Below are 19823 nucleotides of genomic sequence, written 5' to 3'. Positions count from 1 at the left end.
TGAGGAACAGAACAGGCAGACTGACCAAAATACACTGCTGAGGGGAGCAGCAGTGGGTAGGACAAGAGAGGTCTGTTTCACCATGTGGGTCACCTCCCTGGTTGGGGAGAACTTGTGCTGCAGTGGCTGCAGGTAGCTTCAGAGCTGCACTTTCACTCCTTGCATGATCAGGGAGGGCCTGAATCTTGTTTCTTTAAATATTACTGATTTTTATATTCCCTTTAAAATGTTATTCTTGGAAGCAGAGAGAACATATTAGGTTCTGAAAAATCAGTTAACAAACAAATAAAACATAGAAAACCCTAAAGCATACAGATTAATGATCCCACAAAAACCAGGTACATGGTTAAGAATGAAATCCAACTCTTCAGGAACTTACTCCAGTGCTTTGAGAAAATCAGATGCCAAGATTCATTTAGGAATCTTAATTTAATAAATTTTAAAATCAAATTGAAAAATGTTCACCCTGGATCTCCACACTGACTTAGCATAACCCTGTAACACACATCCAACATGCATGATCCTAAGTACTCACCCCAACAGCTGGGACTTCTTCACTCTTTACTTCATTTATTCGAACCAAATAGTTAACAAAATCTCTGGCGGCATTGCTCTGTGCATCTTTTTTATTAGTGGAATTGCCCATTCCAGTGTAATTATATCCTTCTACTCGAACCTTTAACAGCCAGGGGGGAGAAAAAAAAAAAAAATCACAAGATTAACCGGGGTGATTCTGAGATTTAAAAAAATTCATAAATCAACACTTCATTAAGGGATAAGTTATTAGAGATATACTTTATAAACACTGAAAACAACATGTAAATAATGTGGCTGACATAATTTCAGATGCTGACTGTTGAGAATCAACATGAGTATACATCTAACAGATTGTTTCATATAATTTCAAGTAATGCTTGTTTGAAATGATTTATAATGAAATAAAACAGGCAGGTCAACCATAAAAATTCAAAAACCTGCAACATACTAACATTTCCAAACAGAAGACACTGTTCTTTTAACAACAAAAGGAGCCTCATAAACACAGAAATGTAAACTGTATTCTTTAGTACCTCACAGATGAATTTCTGCCTGTTTTTGTTCCCCACGGCCCTAATTTCATAGGTTGGAGTCATCTTCCTTTTGCCACACCAGGCATACAGAAAATTTTTAACGTCACCCATGATTCCAGGATCTTCGTCAGACCTGAGAAAACAAATTACAGCAGCATTATGTATAATAAACAATGGAAATAACCAATAACTAGAATTTATGGAAATGAAGACATTTTAATGACATAATTGAAAAATCTAGGAAGTCTAGTTACAAGAAAAAGAATAGAAAAAATGAACAATTTGATTACATAAAATTATAGGCCCTCCCTGGTGGCGCAGCGGGTTAAAACACAGCACAGAGAAGCTTAAGCCACTTCCGCATGAGTTCGATCCCCGCCTGCCCTGGAGGTGACCACATGGCGTGGCAAACCTCTCCTGACCCGCCCGCTGCTCCCCTCAGCAGTGTACTACTTCAATCTGCTTGTTCTGCACCCCACTCTGTCTCTGGTGAATCCTCTCACCTTCTGCATCTCTGGCCTGTACCCCAGTTCTGTGCAAATAAATAAATAAATCTTTAAAAAAAATTATATATATATATGCAAAAGTCAAGACAGGAAAGAAATATCCTCTACTAATGGAGATCTTTGGAAGATATCTTTGGGAGATTACAAGCTATTTTTATCTTTTCCAAAAAAATAGTTTATGTAATGCACTAGTTTTACAATAGGCATCTTACATGTTTTAACTAACTTAATCCTTACAATGGTTGAGATTATGTGGCAGTACCAGTATGGTCTTTTTTATAGAGTTAAAAATAAAAGACACAGAAAATTAAAGTAATTTTTGCAAGTCATCCACTGAGGAAATATAACTTCAAACCCAAACTATTATATTAAGAAATGGTCATCGGTCATTTTTATACATAAATCCAACAGTTTATTCTTATCTAGATTATGTCTCCTAGTAGCTAGACTCAAAGCTACAGGCTTAATAAACCAAACACATTATACTTGAACTGAAATCACTAATCTATTAATTTAAAGATACTGAAGATCAAAATTTATATCCAGAGAAAATATGCTACAAAGTTAGTTTGCTGGGAGAAGACACTCCATTACTAGCATTAAACCTGTCTTCTGTTCATGTTTAGGGCATTTTCTTAGCACCTAAGTTTCATGTATCAAATTCAACCTTCATATAAATTTGTTGGGCTTATTCTATAGCCACAGGCTAATGCAGTAGACATCCTATTAACTGAAAGTTGTGGAAAACTGAAGATGTCTATCTATAAATTCCACCCCTGAATAATTCAGAAAACAAGCCCTTAGGGTAATGAGTAACATGAAATAGGACTACACTATGAAATACCTTCCTTCCTAGGTAGTCTCATTTAACTCTAGAATATTGATTATGAACTGTATGTAGACCTAAATTACAAATGGAAAATTTAATCCTTTCTCTTAGCTTCAAAATCCATCCAACTATAGCACTAACACAGATCCATTTGAATGCTAACTTGTCATCTCAAAGCAATTTTAAATTTTCTCCCCACACCTGTTTCCTACTCCCCACAATCTGTGTTCCCATCTCCCTAAATGTCCCTACTAGACACAAATTACTCAGCTACTCCCTCAAGATCCTCTATGCTATGCCTCCTAGAGGCTTTAGGATGTACCAGACTTAGAGGATCATCTACAAGAACTATTTTACCTAAATTAACCCTTTCAACAACTGCCCAGGTAAACTCTAGCTGACTGCACAGAAAAACATCCATCCCCTTTTTACAGATGAGGACACTGAGACTGAGAACTTGCCCCAGGCGGCAGAACTCCTAACAGGGACATGCAGAATTCCAGGCCAAGGCTGTCTGACTCCAGAGCTGCCAGGCCATTCTGCCTCCAAAACATGCCTGCAGTCCAAATGCTGCACTCCATCTCCCCTGCCCCCTTACTGCCCACCTGAGACAGTTGTTTCCTCGCTTCCATTCAGAACCACCCTGAAACTCATTCTTCTCTTAAACCCTTCTCGCCACTCCAGTCACAAGGCCTTCCAGTTTCTCTGCAATCGCTGTGCTTAGAGCCAACGTTCACGACGGTTATCAGCTCAAAGGTCTACCGTGCGAGAAGCCCTTCCCTGCCACCCAACCGAAAGTAGCTCTCCCTGAACGCTTTAATTCCTCTTCTCATCAAAACGTGCAGCCGTTTTCCACACAGTCGCTGCAAACGACCGCAGCCTTTGGGAAGGAAAACTGCGGCCGCCTACCTCGCTCACAGCTCTGCCAGTGTCTGCAGGACGGGATGCAGTGTCTGTGACGTGCGTGAACCAAAGAAAGGAGGACCCCAGGCCCGTGTGGCGTCACGGTGGCGGGGCGACTCCCCACCCACTCCTTCACCCCCTTTCACTCAGCTGTGAGGGGGACAGCGGAGCTCGGCAACAGGAAGGAAACTGCCCGACGAAATACTGGGGTGCACAGGGCGGCGCGGGGCGGCACCAAGCGCGGTGAGCAGCGCACACCACCCGACCCCGCGACCCGCGGCCGGCGCTCCCCTTCCCCCACCCGCCGCCGCCCGCACTCCGAAACAAAGCCCGCGGCGGAGCCCCACGCCGCCCCAAAGGGCCGCGAGGACGTCTTCCCCTACCCGTCTAGTCTTCCTAGGTCCAGAGATCACCGGCCTCTTAGGACCGAGTGTCGCTCGGGCCTTTCCCTCAGACCACCGGCAAGCGCAGCGCAAATCGCACGAACGCCGCGAAATGGCTCCGACGGCGGCGCCAGGGGGCGGGGCTAGTGAGCGTGCGCCTGCGCACAAGTCGAGTTTGGGCCGAGGACGCACCGAGGGAGAGGCAGGGCTGCGCAGTCTTCCTGCTCCCGGCGTCCGGTCGCCTGGGAGATCGGCGGCGCCTGCCTGCCCTCTCTCGGTCTCGTGGCTTCCCCGAGTGCACTGCTTACTTTCCAACAGTTTTGAAAGTGGAAGACACGAAGTGTTTTGATATACCAAACATTTTGCAGCTTCTGCATAGGGACCTCCAGGGAGATGAGGAGCCCTTAGAAAGACAGAACCGGAAATTGTGATGCTAACCGCAATAATGTTTTAGAGATAATTATATGGAGTGGCAGTTGTTAGTGCAGCTCCTGGCACATAATAGGTATTCAATAATTGTTAAGGCAGTAATTCAGTTATCTAATTCGAACATCCCCCAAAGGAGAAATAAGCTTAATGAAGGCAGGAGCCCTGCTGGCTAGATCTTAGATTACAGTACTTGGCACAACGTAAAAGCCAGTAAATCCTGGTTTAGTAAGGAATAAAGCTTGCAAGGTTGTTTGGTTTTGTTTTGGCTTAAATTATACCTCCTCTCTACTTACTCTGGTAGTTGCTTATCCTTTTATCCTCAGAGTCCTTAGAATAATTTGTATCCTTAGGAATTATAGTAATTTTTTTTTTTTTTAATGTCAGTGCTTCCCAAGATGGCAGCAATAGAAACTATTTCAAGTTGGGGGTGTTCATGGCTCTTCAGCTATCCAAACCCATGATATGGCCATCTTTTTTCATCTCTCTAGTTTTTAAAAAATTAAGATAACATTGTTTTACAACACTGTACATGATTTGGAGCCTCCCTGGTGGCCCAGGGGTTAAGTCTCAGGGTTGTCACCACTATCGCCTGAGTTTGATCCTCAGCTGGTCTGCTACCCTTTAGTGGTATCTATTTCAATAGATCCACCTGTTCTACTCCCCACACTGTCACTGCTAAATCCTCTCACCCCCTGTACCTCTGGCCTATACCCCAGTTCCTCTGTAAAAAACTTATTTGGAAGTATAGGATCCCTGCCTTCAGGTGTTGTTACCATCTTTGTTTTTTCTTGCCTCTTGTGGTACCCAAATGATGAGCTCCAGGAGCTTGCCACAATTCGAAGAGGCTTACATAGTGGTTATGATGTCATCTTTTTGAGCCCGGGTCCTTGGGTTGACTCTGGGAAAGGTTTCACTAGAGCTCCCCTTTCAGAGGCATGCGCTGAGGCAGAGACTCAATTATATTTAAAGAGTAAGTTTATTAGAGACAGGAGAGAAAAAGACATTTGCAATAGACACAAGCGGGCAGAAAGAGCTGCTCCAAATGGGACAGGTTTGCAGGGAAGGAGACCTACATGGTTTCAGGCAGTCAGTCTTAGGAAAGCAGCCTCCCCTGAGGGAGGTCAATGAAGAGAAGTCCCGGCATAGTACAGGTCATGAGCAGCTGCCCTGCAGAAGGAGAGAGCGGGTGGAAAGAAGCACCTGCACATAGTTGTGAGTGGGCCTCAGTTCCTTCCTCACTGTTTGCCAGGGGCTTCATATTCTCACCATATCATGGCAGCTTGCTTGAGAGAGAAAGGAAGGGGGCTGGAGGTGTAGAAGGAGACAGGTCAGAGCTTAGAACAAAACAGTGAATCAAAGCGTCTTCTAAAGTGACCTCCAGATTGACCTACCATCCCCTTGTATATGCTAATAGTCAAAAAGATCAACCTTAGTCTAATGTAGGGTGGGACTACACAGTGACACAGTGAGGTGAAGATCACTGTTGGCCACCTTAGAAGTTTTCTACCCAAATAATGAAAGAATTAGGATTGACACCTAAGAACCAAAGCCTGTAGGATATGATATAGAAGTCCTCCAAGTATTTAGATATCTTGTTCTAAGGCTCAAAAGAAAGCTTGGACAGAGAGGCTTAGGAGCTGTCAACACATGAATGGTGCTTGAATTCACTGCAGAAGGCTGTCCAGTAAGAGTGTATAGAGTGAACTAACAGAATCTAGGCATGACCAGCATTTGGAGTTCATGCAGAGGAAGTAACATATACAGTAATATAGATGGAAGAAATTATGTAGAAGTCTGAGATGGGGTTAATGAGAGTACTTGGAGCAGAGCTGTGTTCATAGGACCTCCAAAGTGTTCGAATATGATAGTGCTCAGAGCACTTGTTTCTGGAGTCTCATCCTTGGAGGAGGTGAGGAGGCTCAGAGGTAAAAAGCAAATGTCTCCTACTGGTGGAGAAAGGAATGTAGGGAAGGCATCACAAGACTGAGTCACACAATGAGGATGGGTAGAAGAAACTAGTGCAGCAACTGACACAGCCATAACATCAAGGTCAACCTGTGCCCAGGATGGCCCCCCACCCCCACCCATGCTTGAATATCTGCTGTGTCTGAAGCTCAAATCCAAAAGGTGAAAGATAAGGACTTGGAGATGAAGGTCATCAGAAATCTCTTCAGATTCTATTCAAAGTCAACCAACCTAGGCTCACAGGGAGTGAGCCCCTCCCAGGGAGAGGCTGTCTACATTAGGGCAGTCTCTCCACCAGCTCAAGGTAGCCACTCCTCTGCCTACCTTAAACTGTGGACTCTAATGCTATCTCAGGGTACACAGTCAGAACTAAGTTGAATCTTGAATGCTCGGTCGGTGCCTCTGAGTTGTTTATTTGTGTGGTGAAGCATACACACACACACACACAGAGCCTCATCTCAGGAACACCCCAAAATTATCCTTTAAGGATAAAATATACCAAACTACTCCCATAGGACCTTTAATTATGGTGAGTCTTCAATTAATTCAACATTACAGGGGAAAAAACAAACTGTTAATGTGACAATCTGAAAACAGATGTTCTAGAGTTAGGCTGAACACCCAAATGTCAACAGTTGTATAGAATTGAGCCATGTTCTAACTTGCATTAAAGTGAGTGTGCCTGCCCAAATGCAGGAGGTGAGAGTTGTCTTAGGTTGCAAATGAATATTTATTAAAATGAAAAGTATATTATATAGTGATTTAAAATCAGAAAAATTAAATAGGATTAATAACTGGAAATCAAGACAATAGGAAAGGCAAATAAAATGAATAAATTACAATTTCCTTCTGATTTCATTTCATCCATACAAGCAAAAATTTCTCAATTTTTTTTGAAATATTGCATGATTTAGGTCTCATGACTCTTTGAGAGTTTCTGCTTCTTCACAAGATTATTGTAGGTGCTTTCAAATACCTATTGATTGATATCAGCATACAGTTGCTAGGAAACAGTTTAGTTCAAGCTCATCTTGAGAAATGAATGTACCATACTAGTTGGATTATAGTGTAATCTACACACCCTGAATTGATAAAGAGGCACTAGCTACAGGATTCCAAGTTTGCATCATTTGAACCAGCCAGTGAAAGGAAATCCAGACTCTTGAGTTTGGCTTTTGCACTATCAGTGAATTCCCTGGAGGCTTTCTGCAGTGGAAGCCGGGGCGGGCCCATGGGTATACCAGACACCAGTGTCATTACGGCTTTTGTCTGCGATACTCCAAATCCTAAAAACAAAAATAAATGAGGAAACATGACTTGGCCCATTCACATTACAAACATCCCACAGAAAAGTTAACACACACACACACACACACACATGGATCTTGGTTGCCTGTACTTTGTAAGATAAGTCAGAATGTAAAAGACAGTTTCTCATGGTTCCACTGATTTGGTTAGATTCACAGAAAACAAACAGAATAAAAATAACTCCTACCAGAACCACTTGTTGGCTCCCAATGAAGGGGTGGGGAGCAGGGGTGATATAGGGGTGCATGATGTGACAGGGAGCTTTGTTGGAAGTTGAGTGAAGCATGTACATGGTGTGTACTGTACTCCCCAAATTATGCAGTTATGTAAATGGAGAGCAAATCAATAGAATTTGACTTTAAAATGCCAATATTCTAGCAAAAGTGCAAATCCATTTACTTGGAGCTCTGTTCCATAGTATCACTGCTGATGTGTGTATGTAAACTTTTACTATTAAATTTAGTTCTATAAACATGTTAATAGTTCAATATTTACTTTTAATCAATTTGGAAACATATATGTCTTCCAATCCACAGTTTTATGGAAAGCATTGCTTAAGATAGGGAATAATATTTGTGGTGACACACAAATAAGACAAAATTATGACAGTGGAGAAACAGCTAGAAAGCACTGTCTCTGAAAGACTGGGCTAGCTGAGAACACGGTGGGAACAAGGGCCAACACATAATAGGTGATTGTGGCCTGTGAAGGGTTGCCTGGGTGAGGCAAAAGGCCTCTGAAAGGGAAGTGGGAGGTCAGCCAAGATAAACCTGAACTGTTCCTGGACTTGACCCAGGTTCTCAGGAAGAGACAGTCTTGCTGAGCTGGACGGAATGGCATTTGTCAGGGGATAAGATTTAGGAGATTCTGGAGAAGATGGTCTACCAAAATTCACTCAAATTTTAGTTTGTCCTGTTACCCAGATCACCATCCCTTTAAGATTCCTTGCATTAATAAACTCTTTTTAAGCAGAAAATACTCTTGGGAGTCACTCATTCACAATTTAGTAAGATCTAGATTCAGGCTGTCTTCCTTGGAGCACTTACGCTGATTATCAGCCACAGTACAGCAGTAGAATTGTAATGAGTGTAGGCAAGTGAAGGATTGGGATGCCGGGGGAGGGGGGAGGGTGCAAGAGAAGGGGTGACAAATGGCACCTGTGTAGAGAGGGGAGTTGAGAGCTAATTCAGAAGAAAGAGATTTGTTGAAGGCAGTCAAAGAACTTCCAGTAGGTTTATGTCACCATTTTACAGGACTGGTCCTTTAGGTCAGTAATGGGCATAAAACTGCTTATAACAGGGCATTAAAAGACTTTCTTGTTAAGGCATCAGAGCAACTGATGAAATTCTATTTCCTTTACATTCTTTGGTAGCAGAAAGTAGGAAACTTACCTAGTTTGACCACAAAGTTGATAAATCTCTGGATACAAAACTAGAAAAGAACAGACAAATCTGTAGTAGTTATTATTACTAAAATGTGACAATTTAAAGACTTAAGAGGTCAATTTATAGAAATCTGAAAGCATACACCAGCCAAGTGAGGATGCCTAAGATCCATCTAGGATAAAAAAGGATTTCTGCCATACACATAGGCCTTATAAAAGGGATCATGCCTAAAAGGATCTCCAGTGATGGACCTGGGTAATAGGATGAAGTAGCCACTCCCACTTCTTATCCATCTAGCTTATTTAGTAAACGGATCTAGTGCAGGCATTTCAAAATGGGGTACATGAACCTCTGTGGTACTTTCTAAGTTAAATTAAGGACACTTGGCTGAGCCTAAACTTAAGAGAATAAATTTTTAGTATTTAATTTCCAAAAGTAGTGTACTTTAATTTAAAACTGATCAAAATAAAATTTTACATGGACTGGAAATGCAGGCTGTCTTTTATATATATGCCCTCTTTTATTGCCCTTCTCCAACTTCTGAAAAATTAAAGATGTTCCTCCCACATCACTGCCTTGGGAATCCTCTGGAAGCCAAATAAAGGAGCAAATCAAAATGTTGGTATTGGCATTAACAAAGCAACACAGTGATTCCTGTAATTAATGGATAAAGTTCTCTAAAAAATAAAATCACAGGGTTTTCAATTTTGGCTTTCAACATTGCTCTTAATGCTGCTACACAGGCTGAAAACCATTAAATAATTAAGCAGACTGAGTTCTCAAGTGTTCAAAGAATTGAATGACACACTATAACAAAAAGACTTCTACTCTTTTCTGCTAATTCATAGGAACAGGATTTCCCAGCCAGCACTTATTTCTCTAAAAACAAATGATGAAATTTAACCTAACAAAAAGTAAGTGTATTAATTTGTCACTAATACATGAATGAATTCATTGATTAATAAAAGTCTCATCCATCATCTAAAAAAATGTGTTAAAAAAATTGTGTAGAAAAGAACTGGGATACAGGCCAGAGGTGTGTGTGTGGGGGGGGCGGTTTGGAGGAGGGGGTGATAGGATTCACCAGAGAGAGTGGGAAGCCGAACAGGCTGATCTACTGAAATACACCGGTGAGGGGAGCGGAGGGGAATAGAGGGTGAGACAGTAAAGGTCTGCTGTGCCATGTGGGTCACCTCCCTGGCTGGGGATTGATCTCAGGCCTTAGTGGTGACAGTGTGACAGTAGAGAGACTTAACCCCTAGGTCAACAGGGAGGCCCTAAAAAGATGAAGTTTCAATAACATTTTACTTTCATGATAAAAAATAATTTTCAAAATGTATCATTTATTTATATTGTTTTATTCAATTATTAACTAGTAATAAAAAGTTCAATGCAGATTAAAATCTTAATACTAAGAATCTTACAAATGAATATGTATCTACTCTTTTTTCCCTCACACATGAACTATATAGTTCAGTATATTCCACATTTTGTACTTTGCAGTTTTTTCTCTTAGTATATCAAAAAGATATTTCCAGATCAAGATATAAAGCTACCCCAACCTTTTAAAGGACTGTATATAAAACCATTACATAAGTTGAATAAAATGTATTTAACCATTTCCTAGGTGTGGATATGTGGGCTGTTCCCACCTTTTGCTATTATAAACGCTGCGTAAGGACTAACTAGTACAAGTGTTGTTTCACTTATGCAAACAGAACAGATGGCATTTGAATATGAGTGAATAAGAAAAATTTAGTCCTAACATTTCACTTATCTGTTTCTTCACTTGACTGCAAGGCAAAACCCAGCTTTATTGAAATTATGCCCACAGCTCAGGTCTCGGTATATGAGCAAATGACTACTCAAGACCCACTGGCATTTATTTTCTTGTTAAGAAGAGACCAAAAATGTGGTCAACTAAATTTCTCACCAATGTTATTTTGAGTGGGACTAAGGGGGAGAGGTGCTTAGAGATGTGGGGCGGAGAGACAGAATCTGGATTAGTCAATAAAAGAAAACATTGAAGGGCCCTCCCTGGTGGCGCAGCGGGTTAAAGCACAGCACTGAGAAGCTAAAGCCACTTCTAAATGAGTTCGATCCCGCCTGCCCCAGAGGTGACCACATGGGGTGGCAGACCTCTCCTGGCTCTCCTGCTGCTTCCCTCAGCAGTGTAATTCATAGATCTGCCTGTTCTGCTCCCCACTCTGTCTCTGGTGAATCCTCAGTTCTGTATAAATAAATAAATCTTTAAAAGAAAAGAAAACAATGAGTGGAAGGGTCCACAGCAGAACTGTTTCATGGTTCACTCCATCCTATGATTTACCTCTCACTGAGCTCAGAACAGATTAGAATTTTCAGGAATACCCTTTCCTGGAAAACTAAGGGAATATGAAAATAACCTCAATGCAAAGAGATAGTGGGGGTACAAATCAGACTTATCTCCCCCACCCCAAACTTATATTAATTTACATTCTTGCCAGTGTTTACTTTGGTTGGCACAGCTTCCCAAGTCCCCCACCCCCTCCTACCCATTCTGTCCCTGGGCTCAGCTTCACCTGGTCTGGGGCTAAACAGGTGGACTATTAAATAAGCTATTCTGAGTTTGTGTGTGAAGTAGATTTAGAATACTGCTTCCTCGTACTCTCTGAGTGGCACGTTACCTCACTCCCTCCAGGATGCATTATATTTCCTCTCTGTACCTTTACTCAGAAGACAGTCCATTCTGTGCAAAATATCACGCACCATCTGAATTTTACCGGGCCCAGTCACTGCTTTGATTTTGCTCCTCCCCTTTCATTCCCCTTTATTTTCTTGGAATACTTCTGCATTTACTTTTACTATCGTAAAATCTCAGTGCCTTTCAGCCTTCATGTTTTTCTCTTGTGTTGACCTGATTTTCTTTTGCTTCACCCCATTTATCTCCCCGGCACACTCACTACCCAGCTGCTGAGACAGTTTCTCCACCCTGAAGCAAGGCTCTCCTGACTCTGAACAGTTGAGCTGGGCTGTCCTCATGCAACACTGAGGCAGCCAGTCCTTCCCGGGGTACCACGGCAGCTCTCGCTGCTTCTCCTCCTGTGTCAAGTCTGGGTCTTGTTTCTGCTGGATGTTTCCAGTTCTCAGCATGTTTCCAGGGTGAAGAGCACTTCCTTGTTTTAGCTTAGGGACTTTAGAGTGTGTGTCCTCACTCTCTGGGGACTCTGGCATGATACCCTCAAGAGAATGGCCTGTGGTCACCTTACCAGAAATTTATCACCATGATTTTACAGTTACATTTATACTTGAACATAGAGTTAAAAACAAACTAACAGGGCCCTCCCTGGTGGCACAGCGGGTTAAAGCACAGCACTAAGAAGCTTAAGCCATTTCCTCATGAGTTCGATTCCCGCCTGCCCCGGAGGTGACCACATGGCGAGGCAGACCTCTCCTGACCCGCCCGCTGCTCCCCTCAGCAGTGTACTTCATCGATCTGCCTGTTCTGCTCCCCACTCTGTCTCTGGTGAAGCCTCTCACCGCCCCTGAGCCTCTGGCCTGTACCCCAGTTCTGTATGCATAAATAAATAAATCTTAAAAACAAACAAACAAAATAAATACCACTTCTAGGAGGAGCAGAGAGGAGTCATTCCTATAAAGGGGTCTGTACTGAACAATGTGGGGGCAGATGTGATTTTAGTCATAAAAGGAAGAAACAGAAGAAGCAAGGCCATTTTATTGAGGGCAGGTGTGGTAGGAATGCTAATGAAAGAAAATAACAATCGTGCAGGGTGGAAGACACAGGCTGTGACTGACAGGGAGGGAAGAAAACTTTACCTGATAGTTCAGGGCAGAAGAGAAGTCCTTTCGTTCAAAAGCTTCCAACATCTGGTTTGTCTTTTTTCCCAGGTAGTTATAGGTACTGGAAAAAATACAATATACCTAAGGGTCAATAACTCTCTGGGAAAGGTCCAGATCTTTTAACCCCTCTGTTGCTTGCGAGGATAAAACTTTCCAGGCCTCCCAGATGTCTATTTATGTCCTTACTCTATCAGAAGATTAGGTGTCTTTGAATTTTTCAAAACATCAAGTAGTGCCAGGAGGAGGCGGGAGCTACCAAAGAGAATACAGAGGGGAAATGGACAAAGGGTAAAATTGTGGGGGGAAGAAGTGAAAGACAGAGGTGTATTTGGCAGGGAAGTCAATACCTGCCCAGAGGAAACACAGAACATGATAATAGAAAAAGAACTGTGGATGAAAGGGAGTATATGCAGATGACCAAAAAAGCCTTCTTCTCAGGAATTAGGTGAGTGGAGCATGATGACACCAGGATAAATACATCCCAACACATTACCTAAATTCCTTGTCAATTTATATACCACTTAAAGATTAGTTTTCAGAGAATAATATTAATAGTGATGATAAAATAAGAGCCTACTTATTAAATTCTGGTTGCGTTCCCAGGGCTTAAATCACAGGTAGGGCTCTCAAAGTCCTGCAAGGCAGGCTTCATTTCTGTCTTACTGGGAAGAAACTCTGGCTCCACGGAGAGCTGCAGAAGGGCCCCAAACGCTTCCCAGCACTTAATGCTGCCTCCGATCACAACGCAGCACCAGTGAAGGTGAAAATATTATTTGATCTGATAAATTGATCTTATAGACGTTAACTATACCAATAGAGACAAATAGACTAACCAATATATTTTTAGAGAAACCACCAAGGTAGATGGGCATAAAAATTCATAATAAGGGTGTTTACCCAATTTCTAAACAACTTCTCATGGAGTAAGTATTACAAAATCTGGATGTACCAAGAATGGAATGCTGTTGCTATTTAATGTTTGTACACCCTGTGGTCAACAGCAAGTGATATGAGGAAGATGAAGTTTGAACTGCTTTCTGATAATAGAGTAAGGGAAAATAAAAATACATTGGTTGAGACAAGTCTCTTGTAGAGGTGAAACATCCCACAATATGTACATGAATGTCTGAGAAATTTCAAAATATGACAATTCAAAGCCAGGGGTTTTAGGTGTCCTCACTTAGAGAGGAATATGATTATAATGAAGAAGAAATACAATTTAACAATATACACTTTGCTTATAGATTGTAATGGCAGGATTTAAATGCCTAGTATGAAGACTAAAAAACAAGAGTCAAAAAAAGAAAAAATTGCTGGGAAAATAATGGTTCATGATCAGCAGATCTAGACACTCAGTGTTCCTTGGTAGAAATGTTCCTACAGAGACAGTGGAAACTGCAGGCCATCCTGATTTGGTAAATGAGCTATCAAGGTTATCCATTTTAATTGTTCTTCACCAAAGCTTTGCTCATCATGATATGCTATGAATATTACTTTGTTCTCCTATACTTTTCCTGCATATAAGTTAATGGAAATATTTCAATTGTTCTTCTTGCAGACATATTTCTGAAGAATTAAGTGAACATATACACTGGGCATGCTAATCAAGCCACCTGCCTTTCCTGTCTTTTGCTGAGTAGGTATCAGGTCACATGATTCTACTTCCTAAAAGCAGTTGACATGACAACTGACTAGGCAGTGTGATCTGTGTTATCCTCAGTGGCCAATGCAGCCACAAAGGCCTATGTGTACATGGAAGCAGAGAAACCCCATCTAAAGAGAGAGGGAAATAGAGAGCTACCACAGTGAATACAACTAGAGGGTCACTGTGTTGGCTGCTGAGAGGTTTGCAATTCCATCCTGTCTACAACCTGGCAGCACTTCTTCCTCCTAGTTTTACATCATATCCCAGCATTTCATCACAACTTACTATGCATACTCTGAGTTCACGTGTTTTAGCACTAACTGCCACAGAGCTTCTAAAGAACAATGGCTGAGTTGCTAACAAATGAATTAGCCCTCCTTGATTTCCTTTTGTTGAATAGAAGTGAGGGTGAAGACAACTTCTGACAGAAAGGAGCACATGAAAGAAGTATACCTAGCTCTGGCAATGAATACTGCTGAGTGGGGAAGGGGTAGGACTTTTATTTGTAATCACTAGAGGAAATGACTTACCTGCCCACTGCTCCAGTTGCTCCTATCACCAAAGCACTCAACAGTTGCTAATCAGAAACAGAGAAAGAATATTCACTTTTATGAAGAAGAAAAATAAAAGTTGCGACTATATAAGCAGCTATACAAATTGTTGGGAAATTTGAAGGGAAATTAAGTTGCTGGAATATTTCAGGGGGTAACTCACCTCATCCACCCCAAAAAGGAAAGAAAACTCTTGCTGGCGATTCTGATCAACGCACTGTCCGAAGTCTAAGAGATCTGTGTCACTGAATTTCAGTCCCTGGAAGGTGGGGATCTTATCCTGAATCCCATCCAACAACTCCTCAGCGCGAACTGCTCAAATAGTTAATGCCTCATTAGTCTGCAAAACTCCAGACAACACCACATAACTCACATAGTTGCACTGAGCTGTTGGGGGCTGTTCTCAGCTGGAAAAGACTGCATTGGACACAATCACTTGCCCTTGCATGCTTGTTAAATTATAGCCCTAAGCATTACAATCTGTGAAGACAGTAGGATATTTAGAAAGTATACTTCTATTTTTTTAAGGAAGTTAGAAAGGAATGGGTTTCAAAAAAATGTTTACCTGATTGTAACAATCTTCTTACTGACACACTAGAAGAAAACTGGGAAGATCTCAGAGTACCTTCCCACATACCAGGCAAAAGATTATAGTAGCATATTAAGGCAAATATAGTCCTTACACCAAAGGCTAAAACCTCATGTCTTCATATATATAAATATAAATACACACACACACACATAAATAAAGGAGATGTGACTGATACCAGATGTGATTGACACAGTGCTGTCGGCTGCACTCTAGGGTCAATTCTTTCATATTTACCTTCCATAATCAGGTGGTGTCAGCGGTTCATACAACTGACTTATTTTTGATACAAAAGACTTATTTTGGACCAATTAAATTTGTCTAGTCAACAGTGTTATAATGCGTTTGTGATGTGGAGTGGGTGGGTAGAGTAGGGATTTTTAAAAAAAATAGGATAGGCCATGAGAGATGGAGATAAAGACGTAGTACTTACTCTTTACCCCTGTCAAGGTGGGAATATGATAATAATAAAATGGCAATGTAGGTGCAGCCGCCGCCACCTCCTTTAAGAAATTAATCAAGGCATCTGAAAGCATAGTAGGAAAAGTCAGAGTATGAACAAGTATAAAATGCTGATTTTTCTGGTTCAATTAAAAAAAATGAGTCATCTGATGAATGCAACTATTATTTTCACACTCCAAGAATTCTTGATCACTCTTAATCATTCCTGATACTGCTATGGCCATGTCTTTGCAACTCACTACATTTGTGCCTTATTTTCCTCTGTAGAGAGGTCAAAATAAGATGATCACTTTTCTGTTATACTAACATACCATTAAAAAAATAGTGTCAGCCTTACCACATATTAATATATCATGTAATACTCTTAAAAACCAGAAGCTCATCAGGTAAGATGCTTATTCTCTTGCCCCAGAAAGACTAATTGCAATCCATGAAAATGAACTTTCCAGTAGGATCAAGTAATAAGCTTGAAACACAGAAAATCCTTTATTATATTTGTAATTATATAATGATGTAATTATATATAATATACATATATAATTGCATCATTCTTCATTTTGTACATTTTTTTATCTCGGTTGTAATCCCCATGGACTTCCCTCCACTACTCCCCATGTGCCATCATCATAGTCCCATATGCTCTTCCTGCTCCAGCTTTGAACCTGTTCCCCTCTCCTTCCCTGTATAATGTCTCTGGTTTATAGTTGTTTGTTGATTTTCATTTTTATTTTGTTACAATTGCTTTTTTTGCAACATGGAAAATTCTATTTCAAAAAGATAAACATCTGTTCAAAGAAGAGGCTATAAGAGTATCAAATCCCATAATTCAATCAGCTTGGCACTTTATTCTTTTGGGATGACATTCAGGTTTATCAGAAGAGTGATCACTTTGATTAACAGGGGAATTTGAATTTCCTTCACCATCAATATGATTTGCAGCTGCAACAACCACAGATAATGAGTTAATCTGGTCAAATTGTTTACACCTTGGATGCCATTGAATAGCAGAGAGAGAATCTTGTATACTTCACCTAGGTAATATAGTACCCTTTATGATAAATATTTCTGACAGAATTATTACATGTAATTTATTATTTCTTCTCTTGTGAAAAATATTCATGTAAAACTTTTTAAAACCATGTGATAAAATCTTTGAAAATACTAATGTGTCTCTCAAATTACATATTTAAATCACTTACCTATATTGACAACTATTTTCCCTTTACCAATAATAGGTATTTCATAATTAGATTCTTTGTATATTTAACTATGTATTTTTTAAATAAATATTTATTTATTTATGCACACAGAACTGGAGTACAGACCAGAGGTGCAGAGGCGGTGAGAGGATTCACCAGAGACAGAGAGGGGAGCAGAATAGGCAGATGGACGAAGTACACTGCTGAGGGGAGAAGTGGGCGAGTCAGGAGAAGTCTGCTATGCCATGTGGATCACCTCCGGGGCCTGGGATTGAACTCGCACTGAGGCAGCTATGGCCAGCTTGCAGGGCTGCATCCTAACCTGTTGTGCCACCAGGGAGGGCCCAGCTATGTATTTTTTAAATCATATGTGCAAATAATGTGTTGCCTGTTTTTAATTCTTTTTCCAAGTCTATTTTCTTTTTGTGTGCAATTCAAAAGAATTAAAAAATGTCAGTACACTTGGAAAGAGAAAGAGAAAGCAATAACAAGAGAAAAAGAGAGACAAGACAAGCAAAAACAAGAGAGAAAGAGAAAGCAATAAGGTGACATATCAGAAGACGATGGATATTCCTGTGACATCTCTTTTCAAATTCATTGCTAAGTTATCCCTGAAGGGATAAGTAGTTTCAAAATGCCCACCATTAATTTTTTCTCTTTCTTGAGAAAAATACTTTGCCATGTTACGCTAAAACTGCCCTACTGATGGCCAAGCACAGGAGCTAGGATGGTCCCTGGCATAGTTGTTAACTGTCAAATCATGTGGCAAACAAGCTGTTTTCCTTTACTAGTCTCTTATGAATCTAGAGAAGTTGAATATGACTACTGTACCATTGCAATGTCATGCCGTTAGTCCACAGAATTTTCTTTGCTGCTTTTAATTAAATGTTATTGATTAAATATAGTGAGTTGAATATAATTATTCATTTGTAAAACTACTTAAGTTTCGGAACAAAACTTCACACCTTGAAATATGTATATGCTATATTCATTCTTGAGCCCTCAAGCTACCAAATTGACCCCTGTACCCACTATGCCCACCTGCTTCCCCTCTGGTAAGCACCATATTTTTTGACAAATTCCAACAGTTACTTTTATTGTTTTTTGCTAAGGGGTTTTGTTGTTTTATATTGCACATAAGAGTGAAACCATAAAGAAATTGTCTTTCACTTTCTGGCTTATTTCATTTAGTGTCATCACCTCCACTTCCACTCACTGGGGACAAAAGGCAAGATTTCATCTTTTTTTTTTTAAATAGCTGAATAATTATTCCATTCAGTATAAATATCACTTCTTTATCCACTCATCTGTCCTTAGGCATTTAGTTTGATTCTATGTCTTGGCCATTCCAAATAATATTACTATGAACATAAGAGAGCATATGTCTTTACAAATTACTATATTCAATGGTTTTTGGATACCTACCTAGGTGTGGTATTGCTGGATCATATGGTATTTTGATTTTTAGTTATTTTAGCAATCACTATGCTGTAAAACTTTCAATATAACTCGTTTGAATGGAAGCAAAAAGAAACAGACTGTGCAGCATAGTATCTATGTACCTTTGTTTAGAGACTTGAAAAAGAAAGGTGCAATGACAGCAATGCCATCAGCTCCTATTTCTGCTGCATGTTGAGCCTTTAAAAGAAGAAGAAAACATTATAGGTTCGTAACAATTTTGATATAGGTTCGTAACAATTTTGATATGTGCCAACAAACATTTGATGGCAGTAACTTACCGACATCAGCTGGGTATTTACAATTCAACTCAAATCTGACACCACCTACCTGAAGATAGCATCAGATCTTACAAGTTAAGGGCTCAATTCCACTCATCTGTCCCCTTTACCCTTCACTTTGGAAGCCAGTTACAAATCCAGGTTATCACCTATGTTTCTTTTTTTATATATAATATTTTATTTATTTATGCATATAAGAACTGGGGTACAAGCCAGAGGTGTGGGGGTGAAAGAGACAGATTGGGGAATATAAAAGGCAGATTGACTGAAATACACTGCAAAGGGGAGCAGGGAGTGGGACAGGAGAGGTCTGCCACGCCATGTGGGTCTCCTCCCGGGCAGGTGGGGATCGAACTGATGAGGAAGTGGCTTAAGCTTCTTAGTTCAGTGTTTTAACCTGCTGCGCCACCAGGGAGGGCCTGAGAGTGGAATTTTTATAATCTTGCAAGAATGTATAATATTTCTCACTTCTGAATTCCTTTAATGGGGAAAACAATCAAATAAAACCAATGCCGTTGTGCTAGTTTAAGTCATTACAGTCTTCGGGGTAGAACATCCCAATTCTGGAAACCTGGTTAATTATTGGCAGCCTAGGCACTGGGCCTCCAGTAAACAATGTCAACATCTTTAAACCTCAAGCCTGCCAGCAGTTCATCTCTTTCCTCCTTTGCTCCACCTAATCTGCTAACCTCTAAACCTAAAACAATCTGTGTTCTAGTTCCTATGCTCTGGTTGAAAAAAATACCTAGGAAAAAATTCCCACAACCGTATTGAAATATGGTATGAAAAATTTATGACTTACATGTTTCATTGTTTTTTTTGCCAACACTGGGCAATCTTTTTAAAAACAATTTATTGCCTTAAAATTTATTTTAAAAATTTATTTTTAAAATTTATTGCCTTAAAATTTATTTTTAGAAACGTAATAAAACTTGCTGCTTTATCCATATATAAAAGTAGTTTAGTAATATATGTATATATATGTGCATATATGTACACAATTCAGTAGTTTTGAACATATTC

The 19823-nt window shown here is 40.3% G+C and overlaps 2 protein-coding genes across 3 annotated transcripts in view; both read right to left on the bottom strand.

Annotated features, from left to right (window-relative positions):
• DHX9 (DEAH (Asp-Glu-Ala-His) box helicase 9) overlaps window positions 1-3808 on the bottom strand; it is a 37261-nt gene extending 33453 nt beyond the window's left edge. The window contains exons 1-3 of one of the 2 annotated variants that reach the window (XM_012729195.1): window positions 3692-3808; window positions 1071-1203; window positions 536-676 (exon numbers count right to left, since the gene is read on the bottom strand). In XM_012729195.1, coding sequence (XP_012584649.1) covers window positions 536-676; window positions 1071-1181 — 252 coding nt within the window. In that variant the 5' untranslated portion in view covers window positions 1182-1203; window positions 3692-3808. Of the gene's footprint in view, window positions 1-535; window positions 677-1070; window positions 1204-3691 lie in introns of those variants that run through there. The other variant, XM_004688549.2, reaches the window with a different exon arrangement.
• Window positions 3809-6978: 3170 nt separating this feature from the next.
• NPL (N-acetylneuraminate pyruvate lyase (dihydrodipicolinate synthase)) overlaps window positions 6979-19823 on the bottom strand; it is a 28906-nt gene continuing 16061 nt past the window's right edge. The window contains exons 6-12 of the mRNA XM_012728959.1: window positions 18624-18699; window positions 15834-15926; window positions 14975-15123; window positions 14791-14837; window positions 12592-12676; window positions 8785-8824; window positions 6979-7371 (exon numbers count right to left, since the gene is read on the bottom strand). Coding sequence (XP_012584413.1) covers window positions 7187-7371; window positions 8785-8824; window positions 12592-12676; window positions 14791-14837; window positions 14975-15123; window positions 15834-15926; window positions 18624-18699 — 675 coding nt within the window. The 3' untranslated portion in view covers window positions 6979-7186. The remainder of the gene's footprint in view (window positions 7372-8784; window positions 8825-12591; window positions 12677-14790; window positions 14838-14974; window positions 15124-15833; window positions 15927-18623; window positions 18700-19823) is intronic.

This window comes from Condylura cristata, unplaced genomic scaffold (genome assembly GCF_000260355.1).
Source record: "Condylura cristata isolate star-nosed mole 26May11 unplaced genomic scaffold, ConCri1.0 scaffold00024, whole genome shotgun sequence".
In the NCBI taxonomy this organism is placed as follows: domain Eukaryota; kingdom Metazoa; phylum Chordata; class Mammalia; order Eulipotyphla; family Talpidae; genus Condylura; species Condylura cristata.
Note: the sequence above shows the minus strand (reverse complement) of the source record. Positions and strands in the feature narration are given on the sequence as shown.